The sequence below is a fragment of the Aethalodelphis obliquidens genome, unplaced genomic scaffold, assembly GCF_003676395.1.
Source record: "Aethalodelphis obliquidens isolate GAN/ISIS:26980383/991018 unplaced genomic scaffold, ASM367639v1 scaffold86, whole genome shotgun sequence".
In the NCBI taxonomy this organism is placed as follows: domain Eukaryota; kingdom Metazoa; phylum Chordata; class Mammalia; order Artiodactyla; family Delphinidae; genus Aethalodelphis; species Aethalodelphis obliquidens.
This window is the reverse complement of record NW_020838030.1, coordinates 2747280-2773352: the sequence shown is the minus strand read 5'-3', so window position 1 is coordinate 2773352 and position 26073 is coordinate 2747280. Positions and strand designations below refer to the sequence as shown.

The 26073-nt window shown below is 39.8% G+C and overlaps 1 protein-coding gene across 16 annotated transcripts in view; it reads left to right on the top strand.

Annotated features, from left to right (window-relative positions):
• The window catches only part of LOC113613285 (peroxisome proliferator-activated receptor gamma), a 231601-nt gene that overhangs the window by 57389 nt on the left and 148139 nt on the right, over nt 1–26073 (top strand). For all 16 annotated transcript variants that reach the window (XR_003430157.1, XR_003430156.1, XR_003430158.1 and 13 more), the window contains exons 3-4: nt 22087–22314; nt 23706–23875. Coding sequence is in view for 8 of the 16 variants with exons in the window: in XM_027093889.1 (XP_026949690.1) it covers nt 22087–22314; nt 23706–23875 (398 nt within the window). In the remaining 8 variants the exon portion in view is untranslated. The remainder of the gene's footprint in view (nt 1–22086; nt 22315–23705; nt 23876–26073) is intronic.

Below are 26073 nucleotides of genomic sequence, written 5' to 3'. Positions count from 1 at the left end.
ATACTACAGAACTCGAGAACTAGGTGATACTGTCAGCCTCAGAAACAAAACTCAGACGATCCTCAGGTAGAATTATGTGGCATGAATGAGCTACATGGTCATTGAGGAAATGTGGGAATGAGAGAAAGAAGGGCATTGAGAAACTCCCCACACCCCCTCCATAGCCATAGATACTGAAAAGTGAATAATACAGTTACTCATTGATGTTCCTTGAAAGAGTTAACATATTTTCCCCTGAAGTCACCCTATACTCTATCCCTGTTGCACCTGATTTATTAAAAGCGGTGATTTAGACACTTGTAAGAGTGGGAGTTGGTGAAGGCCAATAGTAAACTGGCCTGAGAGTTAGATTCAAGTTCCGGTTGTGCCCCTCCCTAGCTGTTCCACCTGGAGAATTTACTTGTCATTTAGGGGCCTTATTTTCTCATCGTATTAATAGAGCCTTAGACAACAAAGGGCTTCTCTCACTCAAAAATGGCTATCATTCTGCAAACTTTATCATTCTTATAATCTATCATAATCTTAAGAACATTTTAATAAACTTGTTCATTTTTTTAAAATTAGAGAGGGACTTCCCTGGTGGCGCAGTGGTTGAGAGTCCACCTGCCGTTGCAGGGGACACGGGTTCGTGCCCCGGTCTGGGAAGATCCCACATGCCGCGGAGCAGCTGGGCCCGTGAGCCATGGCCGCTGAGCTTGTGCTTCCGGAGCCTGTGCTCCGCAGCAGGAGAGGCCACAGCGGTGGGAGGCCCGCGTACCGCAAAAAATAAATAAATAAATAAATAAATAAAATTAGAGAGACTTTGGAATCAGAAGGCAAGAATGAGGTGATGATAGGGAATTGGGTGAGATACTGCCACTTAACAGGAATAAAGCTGAAATTTGCCTTTCAGACTCAAACACATCTTGGGACATTGAGTAGGAGTATCTGTAGGCAGAATGGGGCTTACAATTTTGTTCTGTTTTATTAACAAGAAGGAAAGTGTTCTTGACTTTAATCGTTTATTTTTATCTATCATAAATTCAACCAAGAATCTTGGATTAACACACCTTTCAATATGTCATTGTGCGAAATTTCCCATTGAGAGGAAAAGAGAAACTCCTTTATGGAGAATTCAAAGTGAATATAGAAAAAACTAGTTCTACGCAACTATAATTCCCCCAGTCATTTGGACTGTCAAGAAACTTGCTTTACTAGTGGGAAGCAGCTGCATAGCACAGGGAGATCAGCTTGGTGCTTTGAGACCACCTAGAAGGGTGGGATAGGGAGGGTGGGACTGAGACGCAGAGGGAGGGGATATGGGGATATATGTATACATATAGCTGATTCACTTTGTTATACAGCAGCAACTGACACAACAATGTAAAGCAATTATACTCCAATAAAGATGTTAAAAAAAAAAGAACCTTGCTTTAACTTGAATTACCTTAACAAAGGTGTTTTGGTTTTTAAAGGTTTATACACTATGTAATTGCCCAACTCTACACTTTATTCTTCTGCACTGTGGAGACCCAGCTAAGTGTTCTTCCCACTGAGCTGTTGCTCCATGACTGACAAGGAAGTCCCTTGCAGGATGACTAGTTACTCAGTGTAGATGAATCAGATACGTATTTCTTCCACTTGGGGAATATTGGGATGAGTGTGTTCAGAGATTTGTTGCCATCTGATATACTGCCCTATGTGGGGCATCTTTTTAAATCCATAAGTCACTGCAGTTCTATGAGGCCACTTATGTGACAGGAGGAGGCCTGCTCCCACATTGAGGTTTGGCACAGCTAGTGTTTCTCTTTGCCAAAAAGGGCAAAGGCCTTGAGCAAGAAGCCAGCTTTTTCCTGATTACAAAACTGACCACAATTCCTCGCCAACCTATCAGTGTAAGTCCGCTTTTTTTTTTTTTTTTCTGGTAATGCATTATTCCTCTCGGGGAGAACTCCACTTTTTTCATTATGGTAGGGAATTTATTGTTTCAGCATTAACCGATGTTCAGACATCAGCTGATATATTTGCTATTGATGGATAAACTTAATAATTAAGTTTTCAAAAAGCAGACCCTGATATACAAAATCTAAGCCATAGCTGGACCTGCCTCCAGTCTCTTAACTCTTTAATTTTATGGAATTTGGATAGCTTTCAGCATCATTTTTTACATACTTTACAAAGTAGTAGAATAAATACCTTAGAACATTTTAGTAGCTGATAGCAAATTTTAAAATATGATCACATTCTTGAATTCAGATGTTTTCTTCAGATATCAGATAATGTGATTATAGATTCAACCAGGGATTGGCAGACAGAAAAAAGCTTTGTCCAAGTAAGTTTATTTCATAACCCAGAGATGTAAAGCTTTCCATTTAAGAAGCAATTGAATATTGAAAAATCTCTTCGCTCCAAGAGTTCTAAATACTGTACTGCTGCTCGCTTGTGCCCCTCACAAGACACGGAACATGAGGGTCACTGGCGAGACGGTGTGGCAATGTTTTCCTTGTAATGTACAAAGTCTTGCCAAAGCAGTGAACAAGATTATGACACAACATTCTGTCACAGCTGGTCTCCAACAGGAGGGTGCCAGCCAATTCAGGCCTGGTCCTTTGTGAGTTTATTCCCACCTCCCCCAAATATTTGGAAACTGATGTCTTGAGTCATTGGTGCGTTCACAAGTTCTACTACCACAAATCTTTTTCTTTTAACGGATTGGACTTTTGCAAGAAATAGACAAATATCAGTGTGAATCACAGCAAACTCCTCTTCCATGCTGTGATGGGTGAAACTCTGGGAGATTCTCTTATTGACCCAGAGAGTGATTCCTTCGCTGACACACTGTCTGCAAGCACTTCACAAGGTAAAGTGAATTCCAGATACGGCTGTTGGGATACTTCGGGCATCATGGAAGGGTGAAATTGTTCTTGTAGTTTGTTTTCCAAGTGATGTTTGTTCTAATACAATGGTGTGTATAGTTCAGTATTTTGATGCTTCATTTGCTACTACTGTGTTCACTTATAAGCATATTTAGAACTTCTTAGAAAACCTAAATTAATCCTTATTTTATCTCTGTGCATGACTCCTGTGCCCTGAATTTTAAGCATTAAAGGTATATTTATATTTTTTAAAATACTATTCATTTTTTTAAATTGGGGTATAGTTGTTTTACAATGTTGTGTTAGTTTCTGCTGTACAGTGAACCAGCTATATGGATACATATATCCCCTCTTTTTTGGATTTCCTTCCCATTTAGGTCACCACAGAGCACTGAGTAGAGTCCCCTATGCTATACAACAGGTTCTCATTAGTTATTTTATACGTAATAGTGTATATATGTCAATCCCAATCTCCCAATTCATCCCACCCTCCTCTTTCCCACCTTGGTGTCCATACGTTTGTTCTCTGTGTCTGTGTCTCTATTTCTGCCTTGCAGACAGGTTCATCTGTACGATTTTTCTAGATTCCACATATATGCGCTAACATGCGATATTTGTTTTTCTCTTGCTGACTTACTTCACTCTGTATGACAGTCTCTAGGTCCATCCACCTATTTATTTTTATTTCCTGGGTTTATATATGTTTCCCCCAAATACCTAAGGTCTTTTTAGAACACCTGAAGAGTCACTTTCCTGCTCGTAGCCTTCTGTGTTACCTGTCTCTCATAGCAGTGTTTATCCCTCTCACAGCATTTATTCATCTTAAAGTACTCTTTGCACGTTTCTGCTCTACTTTGAAATCTAGATACTTGCATGTACATTTTATCTGTCCCAAAGAATTGTAAGGTTCCTGAGTGTAGGACCAAGTTGTATTTCTCTTTATATTTCTTAGGGTGTGAAGCATAGCGCCTAAGGCTTTGTAGAATCGTGTGGGGACCTTGAGAAGGTCTAGGTGTTGCATTTTACACATAAAGAAAATGAGGCCCCTAATGCCTATCGTATGCTAAGTAAATGATTATTACTTTTGTTCGGTTATGAAAGATTCCGATACTTCATTTTCAGTATTCCTTTCTTGGCCGTTGCAAGATGTAAGTTCTTATTTCTGTAGCTCCTTCTACTGGAGCGTATTAGCACAGCTGATTCTGTTTTGTACTGTTTTGTACGTGTTTCTGTATTTCTGGGCATTGTCTTCTCACAGATGCCACGTAAAAATAGGTTGCGTTAACTAGTCTGATTCACGTTTTACAATACAGGTGCTAAAGCATTAAAATTAAGTTGCTTAATTGTTGAAATGGATGGCTTTAACATTTTGATTTTCATTTTTTCTGGAAGCCTGAACTTTGAACATATTGATCACAAATTTTTAAAACATCAAGCTTTTTAAAAATTAAGAGAAAATATTCCATGAAATACCATTTCGTTTTCTTATGATGACTGGACTCAATGTATGTTTCTATCATCTGAGTCTCTTAAATAGGAGTTTAGTTTCATTATATTATATAAAAGTCTGTTACTCTGTTTTTCTATAAGCCATAAGAAGTATTGCTATCTTTCTCCGGTTTTTCGTTTATGCTGCATCAGGGCAGAATGTCCTAGCTATACTGTAAAATAATTCTTGAGTCAAAATTTGATAGTTTTGTCTGTTTGAAAAGGATATGTCCAGAATGCAGTACAACAAATGTTTTAGGTTAACTGGGGCAAGTACTGTTTATGGTAAGGGATAGTTATGGGTTTCAAGTTAGTTTTCATCCTGTGCTAATCTCTTTATTTTTATGCCTTGAATTTTCCCTGGGTTTAATTTGTTTGACTCTCAAATCCCCTTCAAAAGAATAACCCAGTACTTTTCTTCTTCATTAACATGGTACAGAATAGAATTATTAGCAGTTAAGAAATTATATATTGTGCCAATCATTTAACTATTGCGTTATATGGTCTCTGATTACTCCTTATTCGTAAATGTTTTTCTGTTAAAAATATGAGTTCCTTAAGGCCAAAGACCTGTGATTGTAAGCATTTATATTTTGTAGGTGACCACTAAATACTCCACCGTTGCCAAAACAAACTTGAAAACAAATTGGGAATCTGGTCATCGTTAGCTAATTGAGGCCAGCAGAGGTGAAACACTGCAGAGATTAGGTACTTGGCCTCAATACAGGAATTCATCTGTATCACAGGCAAAGGGGAATAGGGATGTTGCAAGGAGCTGAGTGCTGCTACTGAAGACAGAGTGGCTCGTTGAGTGTGAATGATCCAGATGTCCAGCCATATTGGTCCCATTCATGAAACTAAAAACTCCACTGTGTGTAGCCACTGTGCCCAAAGGGGACTTCTATACGTTTTCCTGGGCTTCATTATCACTGTGACTCTCTTTATCTTACTTCCCTTTCTGTTTTCATCATGAGCTTTTCAAGGAACCCCAAGTAACCCCATGCTGGCTCTGAAACCATTTCCACTAGAGAAATTGGCAAGATTGAAGGGAAGCTCCATAAACTTAAGCTGAATATGCCTCCCACTTTTAGTGCCAGACTCAGTCCTGTGTGAATTCTCTAATTTTAAATTGTTGCACCAGAGCATTGAAAGATGATGACACGCTTGTCCTTTGGAGCTGGTTGAGCAATGGAAGTGTGCCTTAGAGACATGACAAATGCTGCAATAGATGATTCTTTGAAATGAGAGTCTCTCCTGAGAGAGGAGTGAGTGATTGATTGGCCGCCATTTCTATTGAGGGAGACAAGCTGTGGCTGTGTGACTCCAGGCAGCTGTGTACTTGGAAGCGTTTAGATAATTGACCCAAGTCTTTACCTTTCCAGAAGTTTGAGGGGACCCATGTAGTATCAGGGAATGTAACTCCTGAACTTGTCTTGGCCACATACTTTCTGTGTGAATTTAAGCAAGTCGCTTATCCTCTCTACCCTCTGTTTGCACATATATTAACAGAAAACACAGGGCTATTGTGAGGATTAAATGACACAGTAGTTGCGAAAGCACGCCGGACAGCCTGTATAGAGTTTATTGGCCTGGCCTTGTAGTATTAATCACTTGTGGATAGAATGGAAGACATATAATATCCTAAATGTGAAGCATTTTAAGGAACATGGTGGGGAAATCAGCAGGATTCCTTAGGAATCAAAGCAAGTGGCAGTTTTGAGTGAGACGAGGCCTCTGCATGAGCTCCCGTGAATGTTTTGGTGAGGAAATGATCAGACGTAGAGAAAGCATCATGTCTGATGTTTTTAAACGGGGGAATTGCCTCCCACTTTTATTAACATTTATCCATGAAAAGATTGAGTATCCAAAAGTTAAGTCATTCTTTGTGCCTAAATGAGAGCGATGATTATGTTTTCTTCTGACAATGAAAATTGCCTTAGATGATCATGTTCTCCGTATGATGAATTGCTACCCGACGGCAATTATCCATATAAACTGTTAATTGCGGTGTAAAACATGGGTCGTTAAGTGAAGAACAGTTTTTATGCCTCTGATGGAGGTCGTCGTAGATTATGACCTTTGTCAGCATTCTCACTTCCACCTTGAATGAGATGAGCTGGAGGAAATTCTGAAATCATCGTAGCTCTTAGTAAGGTATGTATTCTTCGTGTCAGAGGAAATCTGACCAAAGTAGATTTCTTAGTTATATTCAAGCAACAGAACAGACACAAAGTGCCTATTACCTTAGCTTCCTTCGGATACCCTGAATTCGGCATTAGAAAGTTGTCCAGAAAATGCCTCGTGTCCACCTACCACTGTTGAGTATTTGTGAAAATAGGTGGTAGAAAATGAATCAGACTCGTCTGAGTGGGAGTTAGTTTCTATAAAGCTCTAGGAGATTCACGTTTTTGGTAGCCAATTTTGCACCTGTAACTAATTTAGAGACACAGACATTGCACATGTATTTGATAGCAACTGCTATTCAACTTTTATAACCTGGGAATTAAGATCACCTGGCTGCTTGAGAACACAGTTTTTGAGACCCACGTAATTTTTTTTTTTGAGTAAGGGATTGCCAACACAAGATTGAGGTTCCCACAAGTGGCGAATGGTTTGCATTAGAAAGATTTAAAACAGCCAACTGTCAATTACCTACATGTAAATTATGCCTCATTACCTCATGCCAGGATTTCTGTATGGCCTTCTAGCTGAGCTAAATGAGAAACTCTCAGCCAGCCAATCCAATCTGCCAGATAAGTGGTCCTAAAAGCCTGTCTTTCTTACCCGTTTTCTAATACGTGTTGAGCACCTGCAGTATATACAAGGCACCAGTGTGAACACTGGCATTCAGAGCTCTTTGTATTCTGCTTCCACCTCATGTACCTTATTTCCCTCCACACCCCAGAGACTGGCCTGCCATGCTCTTATTAGACTAACATCATTGTCCCAAGAACAAGCCACACTCACTCTTGCCTCCAAAACTAACATGTCCTGGAAGGCCTCTCCTAATTCCTCCTCCTGTTCCAATTCTCTCTGTCCTTCAAGGTCAGGTTCAAGTAATGTCTGCCCTCTGAATACCTTACCGTTCATCGCTCTCCCTCCCCCCTGCAGGAATATGTGTCTTCTCCCCACTCCACTGCCAGCATCTGATACAGGCTACCCACTGTCCCTTGCCTGGAGGGCTATCCCAGTCTCTTGACAGGTTTTCCTGCCTCTGCCCCCAACAACCTAGTCTCAACCCAGCATCCAGAGGGATCACGTTAAAATGGAAGTCAGGTCTGTCCCTCTGCTCACAACCCTGCAGTGACTCCCCTTCTCCTGACACGTAAGCCCTGCACCCCACACCGTCAGCGTCCACCCCTCCCCTCTCTCCAGACACACTGGCCTCCTTGCCGTTCCTCCCATGTTTCACACTTGCTCCTGCCTTAGTGCTTTCACTCGAGTTCTTGCGTCTTCTGGGAAGCCTCTTCCTCTGACATCTTGGCTGACTCTCAGCTGCTTCTAATCACTGCCCAGCTCTCACCTTCGAGTGAGAACTGCCTTGACCCCCTGTTGAATTATCTGTCCTCCCCACTGCCCTTCCGCTCCCCCCTGCTCTACATTTGCTTATTTCTAAGCAGTCCTCAACTTCTAGCCTGCCATATAATTTATTTGTTCATCGTTTTTATTGTTTATTTTATTTATTTTTTTAAAATTTATTTACTTATTTATTTTTGGCTGTGTTGGGTCTTCGTTGCTGCACGCGGGCTTTCTCTAGTTGCGGCGAGCGGGGGCTACTCTTCCGTTGCGGTGCGCAGACTTACTGCGCTGGCTTCTCCTGTTGCGGAGCACAGGCTGTAGGCGCAGGGGCTTCAGTAGTTGTGGCACGTGGGCTCAGTACTTGTGGCTCCCAGGCTCTAGAGCGCAGGCTCAGTAGTTGTGGTGCGCGGGCTTAGTTGCTCCGCGGCAATCCTCCCGGACCAGGGCTCAAACCTGTGTCCCTGCACTGGCAGGCGGATTCTTAACCACCGTACCACCAGGGAAGCCCATATTTATTGTTTATCGTCCGTTTTATCTCACTAGCACATTAACGCCATGAGGACAGAGAGCTTTGTCTAGTTTGCTCGCCCACTGGTACATCCCAACTGCCTAGAACATGCTCGGTGAATAGAGGGGCTCAATAATACTTGTTAAATGAAAGAATAAAATCCTCTATCGTTTTTGGTCTGTATCACAGTATTTAGGCCTTAATTGGAGACCGCCTGATATTGTTTTCTGTTTTATATATTACCTAAGCCAAATTATATAGTCACTGAGGATAGGATCCAAGTTTTATTCTCTCCTATATTCCACCAGTATCTAACACGTGATAGGTAACTAATAAGTTCTTGCTGACTTATTAAGACCATGCTGATCCCTTGCCGTACTTCTCCTGAGTTCAGGCCCTGGAATCTGTTTAGTGTATAAAAACAAAAGTGTAGTGTACACTGAATAATATGCTAAAACTGATGTTCATATAAGCAACAGTATTAAGTATATGCTAAAAACCAGGTACAAGTATATTTTGAATTACCTGTTATTTAGAGTTATTTGCACCATGGCCCTCCATTGGTTTGAATATCGTTAGTTGAATATTAATTTGAACGTTATATGTTTGTGAATTATCCAAATGCCTGGCTTCTTTTCAAGTCTGCCTACCTTTTGATACTTCAGTATTCATTTGAACCTCAAGAGGCTTATTTGCTAGCAGAAGAGTACCTTACTTGGTTAAGTAACTAACATCCAATATATAAAGCACTTAGAGCAGTGTCTGGTATGTAATCAGTATCCAACAAATGTTAGTTTTGTCTTCTCACCTCTAAAACAGAAGTTACACTTTGGGATAATACAGATTTTCATAATCCATACTATCAAAAGTTTTCTATTTCCATAGTTAATTAGGTCATAGTTACTTCTTACTCTCTTCCAATCTTTTCCTTAGAATTTTTTTTCATAATATTTAGATATTATCTGAAAGATACTTATTATTAGTCATAGTTCTAGAAGAAAGAAACCAAGGTTCAATTTCTTGTTTTGGCAAAGAGTCAGTGACAGAGCTTAGTAACAGAGCAGAAGTTCTGGTATCCTTCCCATGGTCCAGACATATGAACACGATGGCTCCCCTTACTTTTTTGGAGCATGTAAAATATCCATTATTCTTTTTTTTTTTTTTTGGCTTTGCGTTAGCAATTAAATATTTTTAATGTAAGATAATTGGATATTATTTTACTATTGTCTTACACTTTACCTAAAACCCTGCCTTTAGTTTAGTTTTAAAAATTAAAGACCTATTGGTAATTGCCTGGCGTCCCAGTGGTTAGGACTCTGCGTTCTCACTGCTGAGGGCCCAGGTTCAGTCCCTGATCGGGGAACTAAGATCCCACATGCCGCACTGCCTGCCCCCCAAAAAATTAAAAACCTATTATGTAGACCGGGCAAGTTTGCTTAGTTGATTAAAGTATGTTGCTAAAAAGATCCAAAGGTGTGAATTTGACCTAATTATGGCCAGGTTCACATAGAAATTTTTCCCACTTACGAAGAAATCTCTTTGCTGTTGATACAGCACACCTCTAGCCAATTACAAGGTACAAACAACTGACCAGGAGAAACCAATCCAATTCGCAAGTGTCTGTCCTATATGAAATCTAATCCTCTTTGGTGTCATATTCATTTTGTTATTATTGCTTAAATAAACTCAGGTCATAGAAGGGCCATGCTGGATGATGGAGACAAGTATCTTTTCCTTGGAATATCTTTATCAGTAATAATCCAAATCCCAATCACTCCACTCGGGCCCTCATAATTCAAAACCCGTCTCTACCGAGTCGATATCCCCGATTATTTCAGAATGTGTGAGCCTCTGTCTCCTCGATGTTTTTAGAGCACTTATTTTCTCTGTACTTTCTTCTGTTATCAAACATCTTTCATCTTGGTGACTTTTCGAGCTCCAGAACTACATTATGATGTATTTCTTGTGGGGCCTGAAAAATACCTTGTACATAGTTTTAGGTCATTGGTTATCTTGATTTGAGGTGGTTTTGGTTTTGTGTTACTGACTGAGCATGTACTGAGGTTCAGATGTTGAGAAAGAAAAATGCCCAAGAAAAGTAAAACAAGGGAAAGTTTTGGGAAGAGAAACACCATAGTAAAATGTAAAGCCTCTTGTAAGAAACAAGGTTCATAAAATAGATCGTCGGTACAGAGAAGAGTTAAATAGTTAGCATAAAACTGGTAGTTTGGATCTAACCTGTTGATTTATTTCACTTAAATGGAACGTCTCAAAAGACAACGCAACTGTTCCAAGCACATTAACTTCCCAAACACGGGACTCCTAACGTAGGCATTAGTTTTTGGAAAAAGATTTCCTGCATTGTCTAAAAAAAAAAATACAGGGTTCTCGTAAGACAGAATAGGCCAAGCATATCTAAAGCAAAAACATAACTTTTAATACTCGTTCCTTAGGATGAAGTGTGCACCCTGTGAATTTTTACCTGCCTTGTTTACACTGATTCGAGAACCTTGGTTAAATACGTATCTTGCCTTTATTGTACACGGAAGCCAGTTTAAAAATTAGATAGTTTACTAAGAATCATTTCAATACTGCTTTATAACTTCTGACTAGGAAAATTGTCAAATGAGTGCCCTGGAAATTCTACACCCATCCTTTGTAATACAAATGGAAGAGTTTTTGCTGGCTATGTAGTTGGTCTTAACGTTTCCTTCTATCAACCTCGACTTCCCGGACCCGTATGAGACATCTCTCTTATTTAACCTTTTTATTAGAGAAAATGTATAAATCATTTCACAAATGAACATGCTTGTGTAATTTGCACCCAGATAAAGAACAGAACAATACCAGCATTCCAGAAGCTCTCTGACTATTCTAATTTCTAACCCAAAGATTAGTTTTGCCTGTTTTTGAATTTTATGTAAGTAGAATCATACATGGTTTACTCTTTTGTATCTGGATTCTTTTGCCCAGTACTTGCTTGTTGGATTAATCGCATTATTGAATGTAATTGCCCTTCATTCTCATTACTATATGGTATTTCACTGTGCGAATATATCACAATATATCTTCCTACCCTACTGATGATGGGCATTCAGGTGGTTTTCAGTATTGCAAACAGTACAACTGTGAGCGCTCTCGTATTGGTCTTTCAGTGAACAAGTATACACATTTTGTTAGATGTATACTTGGGCTGTAGGACGTGTTCAGCCTTGAGTCACTACCAAACGGTTCTGAATGCGGCTGTACCAGTGTATACCTCCACCAGCAGTGTCTGAGTGTTTCATTCACTCCACATCTTTCCTGGTTCTTGGCATTTTCTATCTTTTTCATTTTATCACTCTGGTGGGTAAGTGGTGGTATCATCTTGTAATTTTTGTTTCTAATTTTTATTTCCCTTCCTCTGACGACTGTAAAGTTAAGCACCTTTTAAAATATTTGTCATCCATTTGGCTATCCTCTTTTGCAAAGTACCTGGTCAAGTCTTTTGCCTATTTTTATATCAGGTACTTTAGATACGAGTTTTAAAGCGACCTTTGTCAAATATGTGTATTGCAGATACCTTCTCCCACTCTGTTGCTTTTTTATTCACTTAATGAACAGTTTTTAATCCTAATAGAGTCCAGTGTATCACATTTTTCTTTTATGGTCAGTGCTTTTTATATCCTGTTGAATGAATCTTTGCCTACTCCAAGGTTGATAAGGTGGTGTCCTAGTTTTTCTTTTTAACGCTCTTTTGTTTAATATTTCACACTGAGATCTGCAGTTCACATGAAATTGATTTTTGTGTGTGGTATTAGGTGGGGTTGAACCTTTTCTTCCTCTCTATGGATACCCAGTTTACCTACACTGCTTATTGAAAGTATTATCCTTGCCCTACTACAGTGACATTTTTTCATAAACTAGGTGACCGTTTACATGTGGCATTGATTCTGGGCTTGCATTGGTTGCATTGGTCTATTTTTCTCTCTTTGCACCAACCAACATCTGGTCTTAATGACTGTAGCTTTATCATTGGTTCTGGTATCTGGTAGGATAAGTCCTCCAGCATTTTTCTTCTCTTCAAGATTGCCTCGGCTAGTCTTGGCCCTTTAAATTTCCACATAAATTTTAGGCTCAGCATGTCAGTTTCCAGGCAGAAACGCTAGGATTTTGATTGGAATTTATTCTGAATCTATAGATAAATGTGGAGGATTGACAGCTTTATAATACTGAGCCTTCCAGTCCATGAACATGACACGTCCCTTCATTTATTTAGATACTTTTTCAATATACTTTTGAGTTTTCAGCGTAGAGATTGTACTCATATTTTGCTAGATTTTTCCCCCTAGGTATTTGATGGTTTTGATGCGATTGTAAACATCGTTTCAAAATGTCATTTTCTGTTTGTTGCTGGCTTATAGAAATATAGTTGAGTTTTTAACATCAACCTTATATCCAGGAACTTTGCTAAATTCTCCTTTTAGCTGTAATGGTTTTATTTTTTTTTATATACAATCATGGCATCTGTGAGTAATGTTAGTTTTATTTCTACTTTTCGAATTCTGTGTCTTTTTGTTGTTGTTGTTGGATTGGATAGGATCTCCAGTGTTGATGATAACTAGTATCCTTATCTCATTCCTGACCTCAGAAGGAAAGCTTAGGTATTTCACTGTCAAGTACGATGGCTACTTTAGTTGTTTTGTCTTTTTTAAATAGCTGTTCTTTATCAGATGAATGAAGTTTCTCACCCTTCCTAATGAAGAGGTTTTCTGAACTCATGGACGAGTGCTGTATTGTATCAAATGTTTTCATGTAGAATGTTTTTGGTAATGCTATAATGGCTCAGGAGGAGGACTTAGAATGAAAAGTGCTTACTAAGAATACTTTAATATCACATGGCAATATGTTTTAAGATAATACACAGTATAGCTAGTGGAAATCTGCACTTCATCCCATAACCACAAGTGATCTGGCTACATCTGTTTTGACACTTTTGTTCTCAGAGTTTGTATAGCTTAAGACCATTGTCTTCTCATTAAGAGTGCTTGGCACAGTAAATTGAAAACAAAAGAGTAAACAGAAGCGTAGTGTATCACTCACTTTGCCAGACTAAACAACTCTGAGTAAGGCCAGCTTTCCCCTCTAGCATAATTTCAGGCTGTTAGAGATGCTTCAGTAGTAAAGTTTTCTTTAAAAACACCTACCCACTCTCTCTCTTCCTGGTTGCAGGAGGTCCCTTACAGTGGTTGACGGGGGGACAAAGCAAGGAGAAACAGTCCTTTGGGAGATCTTTGGTGGTTCCCTCCTTTCTAAGTAGCTACAGACTTGTGGAGCATTCCTTGCATTTTTTTCCTTTCCATTCGGTCTCCTCTCTCCCATTTTCCTTCCCCTGTCACTGCAAAACCAAAACCAAATTGTGCAGAAGGAGCTGGCCAGGAGGAAACATTCCAGTTCCTTTTTTCTGACCTAAGTACCAGTCTTCGCTGGCTGCTGATGTGTGCTAGGCAAGGCTAGAGTTTCAGCTAAACCAGAGTAACTAACTGTTCAACAGATTTAGCCTCAGTCCTGACTAGTTTGTAGTAAGTCTCCTTTTAGAAACATGTGAAGGTGGTTTTAGCAGAAGAACCAACCTTGAACGAGTTTGACCATGATGAGAAAGAGGACTTGAATCTCCAGCTAAGGTAGCAGAAGAAACGATCATTCTGGATGAGGGCACGATCCTATCATCTTTCCTGTCCCCCGATACTTCAGGACTGGATTAAGCAAGCTATAAATAAATATATAAATTAAGCAAGCTTGTTTTAGATAAACAAGATATGGCCCATGCAAGAGAAAATGAATTTTTAGAAAGCATAAACTAACGTGGACTTCTCCAAAGCTGATCAGATGCCCTTTGTTGGTCTGAATTTGGAAATTTGCCATGAGACCTTCTGGCTCTTTATAAAGAAATGTGCATATAAAGATACGTATTAGAAGGCTTTCAACCTCTGCCAAGGCTATCGATGGGAGTATCACCAGGACAGAAGCACTGGATTTGGTTTGTAATATAGTCTAAGTAGACAGCACAATGAAAACATATTTTCTTATATTAAAGAAACATATGGCACACTAAGGAATCCACTAAAATTCCACACTAAGGAATTTTAATCCTTTTCTTAATTCCTGGTGTCCAAACTAAGAGGTTCTCTGTTCAGAGAAACCATAACAGAATTCAAACCCCAGTTCCAATACCTATTAGTTGTATTGGGCAAATCACTTACCTCTTTCTGTCTAATGTTTTCAGTCTATTGGGTAGCAATTATAATTGTTTACAACCCATAGGACTATTTATATATGTAAGTTATATTACTATATGTACATTTCTAAATTATACTTACATTAACAAATTATAAATTACATATGTAATGGGTCTAAGGTACAGTGCCTGTCATATGATAATAAGTGCCTAAAAATAATTAGCTACTATTAAACTATACTTCTGCTAATGGGGTCCAGAGTCTTTTTCTTCCTTTGCTAATTAAAACTCATCATACCAGTGAAGGAAAAGAAAGGAATTGATAGAATTTATTTTTTAAATGCTTGAGTCACAAGGACAGTCATCTGTTGGTCAAGTATCAAAAATATTTTCTGATACTCCTTTATTTTACTTGAAACTGCCATTAAAATTCTCTCTACTTTTCCAGGTTATTGCATGATAAGTCCTTTTAAGAGGACTGGGAAACAGGCAAGGAATATATTTACTCCGTCTGTTAGGTGAAATCATGGGAAAATACTGCAGTTTAAAGATATTTAACTTAATTTTTACTTTCATCAAAGTAATATTTGTACACAGTTTTAGAAGTCAGATCGTAGTACAAAGCTTTTAATGAAGAACCGCAGTCTTCAACCTACACCTGGTTCCCACTTCTCAGAGGCAATGATTTTTAACTTTTTAAAGCATGTCTCCTGGTTTTTACTGCTGTATGTTTAACATGCTTATACTGCGATTTTTAAAATTGTGTTGATTACCCACTGACTTACTGCTGCAGAAGATAAGAATTTAGCCCTTTGCCATCACACTCCCTTTCCCAAAACCTACACTCCTCCTCTCCCGCAACCCACCCTCACAGTGTGGTTATTCGTAATTTTAGGTGAAATTAGTTGTCTGTGTTTACATCGCAGTAATTTTGGAAGTGCACTTACAATTGAGCCGGACAGTATACTGCAGTTTTACTTTTTTTGAGGGGTGCATCGGGTCTTCATTGCAGCACACAGGCTTCTGTCTAGTTGTGGTGCGTGGGCTCCAGGGTACGTGGGCTCTGTAGCTTGTGACTCACGGGCTCTCGTGTTGGGGCACGGGCTTCGTTTGGGGGATCAAACTCGCGTCCCCTGCATTGGAAGGCAGATTCTTTACCACTGGACCAGCAGGGAAGGCCCTACAGTTTTACTTCTGACCCTGAATAGCTGTTTGTTTTTCTGGAGTTAATCATTCTTTTTTTTTTTTTAATTAGTAATTACTCACTTTTGTTGTTGTTCCTTTTCTCCATACCTGCCACCAGTTCATTCTCAAACTCTCCCTCAAAGTGGGCATTTGCATGTCTCGGGCATTGCGGTTTCTCAGGGAATCTCATGAGGCCACCGGCACCCTCTGATCCATTTTCTCAACGAACAGGTTCTGCTCAGGATCTGTTGTCCTGGGTCTTCCTTCCACCTCTCTCCTGTACCTCAATCTTTTGCTTCCTGGATCCCATGTTTCCTTTTTGTTCTGGTGTAGAACTCTAGGAAAAAACACACGGGAGGTGACTTTTTTTTGAGGTCTTACATTTCTGAAAATGTCTTTATTCTCCTCTTACGCGTGAGTGATGGTTTGGCTGAATATAAAATTCTGAGTTGGAAATCATTTTTTTCTTTGAATTTTGAAAATACTGCTCTGTTGATTTTCTAGCTTCCGGCGCTGCTTTTGAGCAGTTCAGTGTCATTCTGATTCCTGACCCTTTTTAGGGGACTTTTTTTTTTTTTTTCCTGCCTGGAGGCTTTTAGGATAGTCTCTGTAAAAAAGAGCATTAGTCTTTACAGTGATTCCTTTCTCTGTGGTTTAAGTTAGAAATCCTTTCTCTCGTTGTTTTAACCAACATAAATCCTTGCCCTTAGTGACTCTGAAGTTAGAGAAAACCTAAGGGATAACTTAATAAAACTTTTCAAGTACATGTGGTAAAGGTCAAGTATGCAGAGGATGATAACTGTATGTTTAGAAAATGAAAGAAAAATGTACAGACTCCAACAACATAGGTTAGACCATCATTTCACAAACTCTGTTCCATCAGATGGTAAACTCCTCAAACGTGTGTGCGATACCCTCCCCTCTCTTGTATTTTCTCATGGATTATTAGCATATAATTCTAAGAAGTCCTGCAATAGACCCATTTAAACTGGCTTCACCTAGCATTTCCTAAGTTTATTTGCCCACCAGAATTTTTTTCTTTTTAATTATTTTAAAAGGAACATCATGAACATATGTATAACACAGTTGGGGAAATGCCAGATAAGACATAGACTTTCCTGGCTACAGAAGAGCAATTTAGCATTGGAATGAGTAACCCAGAGAGGCCGTGGACTCTCCTTTTGCAGAGGCCTTTAAAACAGGACATCTGTTTTAGGCGTAATCCTCTTTGAACAATGGGACTTTGCTGCTGTTTCTTCCTTTTCCTGTCCCCTAGTGGTAGCGTTGGGGAGCTTTTAGCCTACCTTTTACATGATTCTAGTACTCTGGTTACTCTGGTGACAAAAGTTACCACTACTACCAATAATTACGTTTATGGAGAACTTACTTTCTGGCCCTGTGCTGGATGCTTTACATGTATTATTTAACTGAATCTTCACAGCAACTCTGTGAGGTCGGCAGTATGATTATTTACAGATGGGGATAATTAGGGATAAAGAGATCACAAAATTGACAAGAAAGAGGTCAGGATTCAAACCCAGGCTTCTAACTCGCTACTAGCTCTCCATCTTCAGTTGTTAATGTTCAGAACAGCAACCTGCAACGAACAAACAAACAAATAAAATACATACATCTGTATTTATTACGTAAAGACTTGGATGGATACGATGCTCACTTTATGAGGCTGTTCCCTAAACCTTTTGAGGAATTCGGAGTTTATTACTTTTGTTAGAAACAAATTCTACTACCCATTTCTTTATTCTAATTTGTCAACCAGTAAATGGCTCCTTGCATGAGACATTTTTCCTTCATAAATTTGATGTCATTCCTGTGTGTTAGTTAAGACCGAAAAGTCTGGATCTGTGAAAATTGGTATAGATTAAAAAGTCCCCTTTTCAACGTATTTACACGTGGTAACGACTTCGTAATGCAATGTGGAGGATGCTAGGGGTAGGAGACAGAGAACCTGGACTCTCGTGGACTCGGCCTCTTCCCCTGAGCTCCTGAGCACATCGCTTTGCCTGGTTTTCTTCAACTGCCAGATGGGGAGCTTAGATTATCTCCAAAACGCCCTTTCTGCTCTGACATTTCAGAGGGATTTTTGTCTCTGGATATCGGCTCTTGTAACGGGAGAGGAAGTAGGAAATTCACAGGTCAGTTCACACTGCAAAGTGATTTGAATAGATCAATAAGGAGGGGCTGGATGAATAATATTTATGAGTACCATGACCTTGAACTGAAACAAATGAAAAGAGATTGAAAAAAATTGGTGATTAAGTTTCTGTCTAAGGTCACTTCCAACAGGGCTACTAAGTTTTAGACATGTAGGAAAGGCTCTTTCCTGCACCCACTCTTGTTGAGCTTAACATGTTTCTCCAATGAAGCTTCCATTTGAGAATTACCCTTCATAGTGCATCCCCAGCCCCCTGTACCTGGCGCATCATAGGTGTTCAGCGAAGCTTTGTCGAAATTAATTGTTATTTAATATAGAACTAGAAGATCAGGAAGAGATTTGTTTTTCTAATCAGTGTTAAGTTTAGAAAGTCACGTGTGCGGGCTGTGGCGTTTTAGACCATCTGGGTTCATAACCCAGCTGTACTCCTTAGTAGCTGGGTGGTTTTAGGCAAGTTATTTCCATAACTGTGCCTCAGTTTCCTCTTCTTTAAGGGGATTTATAAGTATACCTACCTCATAGGGCCATTGTGAGCATTCAGTGAGACAGTCCAAGCATTGTATTTGGTATTATACTTAGCAGAGATTTAGGGTTCTATTAATATTAGCTAATGTCATTATTAAGGAGGTGCAGCACTTCTCCAGACATTCTAGTAGAAGTTTTTCTTTTCTTTTCATAAGGGACAACGTAGAACCCCAAAGGTAAACTGTATAGTTCTAGTGCTTGACTTTTATCATTTAACATCTTTTCTGACCCACTTCCATACTCCCAAATAATGATGCCTCTCAGATGAGAGAAGTTGCTGTATTTTTGCATGATATGTCTTTTTGTTTGAACTACATTATACTTTGGCGTGTTGTGAAGTCTGCTCATTGAGTATCGTAGAGTTTAAAGCCAAGGTGAAGGTCTGAGGTAAATGGCACACGACTACGTCCTTCCCCACAGTGTCTGCCTCAAGACTCCCGCCTGCTTGAAACACACCAAAGGCTGTGAAATTAATGATGTGCCTGATGCAATGCACTTCTCTCACCCAGCTGGAAAGTTAAGACATTGTTACTTATCCCTGAGAAGGACTGTTGTCTATGCAAGCATTTTGTTCATTTGTTCTTTCATGAGTAATTGCATGGAGTCACGAAAAACACCTACTCAACTTACAGCTTGGCAGAAACAGTAGCTTATGTTTTCTGGAGACAAAATTAGAAGCAGGCTCCCTGGACCCCATCTTTAAGTCAAAATAAAATGTCTAGGGAACCACTGTGCCTCCCAGTAACCATGACCCCTGTGGAGTAATATTGTTTAGGTCAAGATGTCCCAGAGTAAGAGGACAGGGAGAAGGGAAAGAGGGGAAGGAAAGTGTGTACTGGGATAATTTGTTTTCATAGAGATGAAGAGGCAAACGGTTTTTCTTTCTCACTTTGTCCTTTCTATGTAGAGAAAAAGTTTACAGTACCCTAATCTTCCTCCTGCAACTATCAGAAGAGAAAAACTGAGTATACGTTGTTGAGAGGAGGAGTTACAGCTTAAACTGTATTTTATTTATGATATTGAAGATTACATCTTTTCTGGGGAGCTTAAGTCTTAGCAAAACTAAACCACTGAAAAAGTATCTTTATTTTTTCCATTTTCACAGAAAAATGAATACTTGTTCTTTCCTTCCCTATAAAATATGATCATTCAGTTGGCAAGCGTTTAGTAAACAACAACTATGCATAAGGTCTAAAAGGAAAACAGAATAATAAGACCCTGTCCTTTGCTCCAGAACTGGAAATCTAACAGCGGAGATACTTATCCAAATAATTATACCGGAGGGAAAGAGAGGTACTCAGTGCTGTGGGAACACGGAGAATGGAGAGTGTTTTTAAGTTGGAGAATTCGTGGAAGGTTTCATGGAGAGAGTAGCATTTGGACCATTGTGGGATTCCCCACTACCATGGAAAAGACAGACGGGAATTTTGACGGGTGGTGCTGAGGGACAGGAGGAGGGTGAACAACTTCAGGAAGCAGCATGAACAGAGATGAGCGGACTAGACGGTGCAGAGTGTCTGCCCTGGGCACACGGTGTGATGCGCCCAAGCACAGCACTGATGAGAACGGGGGTGAGGTCTGGGATCCCGAGTGGAAAATGACACTGAAAAAGTAAGGCAGACTGTCAGGGAGGGCCTTGAATGCCACGCAAAGACTTTTCAATTTATGATGTAGGTCAGTGCTTCCCCTGCTTTTCCACCAAAAATTGCCCTTAGTAGAAGAGGACAACAAAGTCAGCGTTCTCGGGGGAGGAGGGGAGGGATGAATAGGTAGAGCACGGCGGGTGTTTGGAGCAGTGAAACCATCCTGTGTGCTACTGTGATGGTGGATACTTGACATTACGCATTTGTCAAAACCATAGAATGAACAACACAAAGAATGGATTCTACTGTAAGCTGTGCGTTTTAGTTCATCATAATGTATCACTGTTGGTTCATCAGTTTTGTCAACAAGCATACCACACTAATACAAGTGTTCATAATAGGGGAAATGCACGTTAATAATGGGGAAACTGTGTGTTTCAGGGTTTGCGGGGGAGGGAGAAAGGGAAAAGGGTATATGAGAACTTTGTAGTTTCTGCTCAATTTTTTTTTTTTTTTTTTTGGGGGGGGTACGCGGGCCTCTTCACTGTTGTGGCCTCTCCCGCTGCGGAGCACAGGCTCCAGACGCGCAGGCCCAGTGCCCATGGCCCACACGCCTAGCCGCTCCGTGGCATGTGGGATCTTCCCGGACCAGGGCACGAACCCGTGTCCCCTGAATCGGCAGGCGGACGCCCAACCACTGCGCCACCAGGGAAGCCCTCTGCTCAATTTTTAAGTAAACCTAAAGCTGCTTTTTAAAATAGTCTATTCTTTTTTAAAAATAGCGTTCTTTTAGCCATGAAATGTACTACAAGTATAAAGTTTTTTTAGGAGTTTCATAGTATATCTTTAAAATCACGTGAATTTTTTGCTCTGTTTATTTACACATAAATAACTATTTTATCATTAAAATTTTCCCTGAGACTTTTCAATAAAATAAATGACCCCTAGGGATATGATTCCTGTGTTGAGAAGCCTGACATTGGTTGGCAGGCAGTCACTGAAGTCATATGTTAAAAGTGAAACAAAAATAAGCTAGTAAAATGATGAGCAGACAATTTTTCTTGCAACCCAGACGTTTTTTGCATCCTTATTTTCATTTCCCAGTATTCATACAGAAGCATATACACCAGCTTTAACTCAGTCCACCTTTACTTTGTCTACAGAAGAACTTTGCAGTAGGCATGATGAGAAATAGTTGATGAACCTACTTTTGTGGATATTGCAGTTGAGACGAGAGAGGTGTATTTTGATAGGAAAGTAATATATACTAAGAAAAATGGGTAATGAAATAGAAAATAAGCATGCCGAGGAGATGGGCAAAGTGAATGGGGTGACGTGGGTTAGGTAGGTTTAGCTGAAATTTGTTCAATGGCTGCCCCTGTCATTAGGAGCACACACTTTTTTCTGGATGTCATTAAGACCCCATATGACCTTTAAGCTATCACCAGTGTAGTGTTTGTACTGTAACACAGATAACTTCAAGTTGTTTGGGTACTTATTCATGTAGCTATTCAGACATGTGAACCCAAACCGTGCCTGATGCGTCCTCTTGGAACCACTGAAGCGCATTCACAGCCCTAGTCTCCTTATTTGTGTTTTCAAGGCGCTTTGTTTTTCTTATGAAGACCACAGCTGGAATCTTTAACCTCTTGCAAGAGTCAGCCTTTGAGAGCTACATTCTTTAGCTCTCTGCTTGCTGGGAAAAAACAAGAGGCCCGTTCCCAGATACCCTTAGGAAAGCCATCCTGCTCTGAAGAGAGCAGGGCTGTTTCTAGGACATGGATGTGGGTATGCCGTACACGTGACACTATCAGAGGGTCCTCAACTGTGACGTCCAGGGAAGGGGTGACTTCCCTACATTAGTTCAACAGCCTGGACGGCACTAAGAAGGCGGCTGTGTTCTCTGCTCTCCTCATGATCACCTAGGTGACGTCACTTGACCCAAGACTCTTTCTGTTCCCTTTCTGTGGATCTTTACGGGATGGCACTGTCCTCCAGGACTAACGTCATAGCTATTCTTTTCTCCATTTCAGAAATTACCATGGTGGACACAGAGATGCCGTTTTGGCCCACCAACTTCGGGATCAGCTCCGTGGACCTTTCTGTGATGGACGACCACTCCCACTCCTTTGACATCAAGCCCTTCACCACCGTTGATTTCTCCAGCATTTCCGCTCCACACTATGAAGACATTCCGTTCCCAAGAGCTGACCCAATGGTTGCGGATTATAAGTATGACCTGAAACTCCAAGAGTACCAAAGTATGCGGTTTATTTCACTTTTCAGACTACTGAGACTAGAATTGGACTAATATCGCATTCACACTGGGGTAAATGCTCCAGAGACTAAAGCCTATAGTGAAGCCATTTACCATTCATTTATTCACCCATTGATCCATGAAATAGTGGGCATTTATAATGGACCAAAAAGGAAGGTAGTGTGTGAACACCCCAGATCATCTTTCTCCGCCCCCCCCCCCCCCCCGCCTTCCTGCCTGCTTCCCTTCTTTCTTTCTTTTCTTCTTTCCTTCTCAGGGACATTTTCCAGCCTGATTACCTTGCCAGGTGCATCTCAGGCTAAGAGTCCATCCCCCCCCACACTTTGAATTCTTTTTTCCACTTGTAAGTAGATAAGGAACATTTTGTCACTTTTTATAACTTATCTCTAAATCACTGTTGCATCTTTACTAATTCTGCAGTTTGAACAGCTTCCAGTGAAACCTATTTTTTAGCACAAATTTAAATGTTGACGTCGTAGGCTATTGATAAATCCCCATGCCATTAACGCAGTTCACATCAAGCCATCAGACGCGAGAAAAACTAAAGCTGCACTTTTCAAGATTAAATTTCTATGATGCTCTTTCCTTGATTTTTATCTCTTTGCTGATACGCTGTTTTTCCAGAGCCACCACCATGTAACTGCAGCCATTACTTGACAATAAGTAAGAACTTCCTGTAGTTCTAGTTTTTTTTTTTTTAAAGATAAATGATATACTTGGTTATATTTATATGTGTGGCTTTCAGTTGGAGCCTGATATGAAAATTTAACAGGCCTGATCCTGACCAACGGAAAGACAGTGCTTGCTTTCCATAGGGCCTCTCTCTATCAGAGATCATTTTACAAACCATCTTTTCTGACTCAACATTGATGGGAACCTGCTCTCTTATTTTTCATGTACCTTCAAGCTGGGCTTACCATACCTTTTCATGGCAATGTTCCTTCTGTTTCCTTTTCAAGAGTGGTTTTAAAACACTTCTAAAATGCAACATTTAAATTCAAATGTATAATTTAATATTGTCACGAATGCCAAATACAGCACATTATGTAGCAAAGTAACCTTAATGATCTGAAATACCATATGTTGCCTGTTAGAGCTTTAGTATTACGAGGTATTGGACGGTCATAGAACCACAAAGTTAAAAGTTAACCACAGAGTTAACCCCATTTTTTTTCCACAGGTGGGGCTCAGAGGTGTTGCGACTTGCCTGTGATTACAAAACCTACTTTTTCCTGTGTATTTTTCACGTTCCATAGTGCATCTAACTTAAATAATAAAATAATGGCAGCAAGGTGTACTATAGTGACTTCCCTGTTGCTTGTCGGGCATTGTTTTTCACGTGATAATTACCTGCTCGTGTTTTTCTCTACACAGGTGCAATCAAAGTGGAGCCTGCATCCCCACCTTACTATTCTGAAAAGACTCAGCTGTACAATAAGCCTCACGAAGAGCCCTCCAACTCCCTCATGGCAATTGAATGCCGTGTCTGCGGGGATAAAGCTTCAGGGTTCCACTACGGAGTTCATGCTTGTGAAGGATGCAAGGTAAAAAAACGTTTTTTCCTTTTTGAAATAATTTGCTGAAAATGTACCTATTATTTCATTTCCTGTTGCAAACAGATGGCAAAGAACTGAGATAACATTGGCAAGCTTTTAAATATTTTTGGCAAAACCCATTCTTCAAATGATATAATACTTGAAAACCTAAGAAAATTGTTCAAAGCAAGGCTACTTTGCCTCACTTCCCTTTTTCCAAATTGGTCCTGTGCAGCACCATCTAATTTGAACCTTGCATTTTGCAGATTTAAAAAAAAAAAAAAAAAAAAGTCACTTGTTCAAGGTATCATGGAAAGACAGTGATGAGCTGACCCAGACCGGTACCCGGATTTCCTGAATATTCTATATTGTTTTTCACTATACCATGGAATATTCTGTGTATGTAGGACCCGATAGATAGATAGATAGATAGGTAGGTAGGTAGGTAGGTAGGTAGATAGGTAGGTAGGTAGATAGATAGATAGATAGATAGATGGATAGATAGATAATCTTCATTTGAGCCTTAGCACGGTCCTATAAAGTCAAGCTTATGTATGGCCACTTTACAGGTGTAGAAATCATGAATCAGTGAGACTTGCCCATGGTCATCCATCAGTAAGTGGCAGAGCCAGGACCAGAACATATATCTTATGACTCCTAAACCAGTGCTCTGTGCTTTCTTGTTCCAGCATCAGTTTGAGCTATGTGTTAGGAGCAGGCAAAGCGATGTAACTATTTTGGAAAGGAGGTACTCTTTCTCCTCACCTCTTTTCTTTGTGAAAAAGGGTATTTTGGAAAGTTCATTTAGTAATATTCTGCCCAATTATTAAGAAAATGTTAATCTACTCAGATTTTATTTTATTTTATTTTTTAATTTAATTAATTAATTAATTTGGCTGCATTGTGTCTTCGTTGCTGTGCGCGGGCTTTCTTTAGTTGTGGTGAGCGGGGGCTGCTCTTCGTTGCATTGCGTGGGCTTCTCACTGCGGTGGCTTCTCTTGTTGTGGAGCACAGGGCTCTAGGCGTGCAGGCTTCAGTAGTTGTGACATGCAAACTCAGTAATTGTGGCTCATGGGCTCTAGAGCGCAGGCTCCGTCGTTGTGGCGCACGGGCTTGGCTGCTCCGCGACATGTGGGATCTTCCTGGACCACGGCTCGAACCTGTGTCCTCTGCATTGGCAGGCGGATTCTTAACCACTGCGCCACCAGGGAAGTCCCTCTACTCATATTTTAAAATGTAGTTCGTATTTTAAAAGAATTAATTCTAATAGGCTCAATGAATAAAATAGTAATCGAATAGTACTTATTATATACTCCAGGGCTCAGAATAAATTGTTCATAAATACTTACCTTATAAAATAATGCTGCTTATAAAAGGTAAGGTCAGATTCAATCGTCAGTTGGGCTTTTTTGTTCAGAATAATGATATGTGACAGCAGTTAGGTAGGTGTTAGAATATCTGGGCTCCTAACTGGACCATGGGCCAAAAAAGGAAGTTAATATTTATTGAATTTCTACTATGCGCCAGATATTTGTGCAAGATGCTTTTGCAGATTATCATTTTTAAACCATATTCTAAGTTTTCAGTTCTATAAAATGATGGTGTTGAATTAGATGATCTCTAAAACCTCTTCAGTCCAATAGTTTATTACTCCAAAGGCAATTTAATAAAGTGAAAGAGACAAGCTAGTGGTCACCTGGCCACTTGCCCAAGGTCCCTAACCAATCGCATGAGCACTTCAGCCTTCAGACACCTCGTGTGTAAAACAGCTTGGTTAGATTAGCTCCCCAAGGGCTTCTTATTCATCTCTAAGTTCTAAAATTCCAAAATGACTCCTTGAAATACTACTGGCAAGAGATGGCTTTCGTTTAAAACACGAAAACCCATTCATTCTGTGATTGAAACCAAACTAAAATATCTGTGATCTTATATGAAATCATTATCTTCCCAAGGAGTAGTAAGAACATGTCATTTTATTGAGTTAGATTTATATAATTTTGAGGAAATAGTGGCTAAATTCTGAGAAATACCCGAAGAAATCATTTACTTTTGGTCATCTTGGTAATTTATGCTGATAAATAAAAGTATGGTTGGCTAAGTTTCCACAATAAATTATTATTTTTATGGGCTGGTAAAACACTTAGAAAACTAGAAGGCTTAAGCAAATAGTTTCACTGTGATTCTGTTCATCAGATATTTGTAGAGAG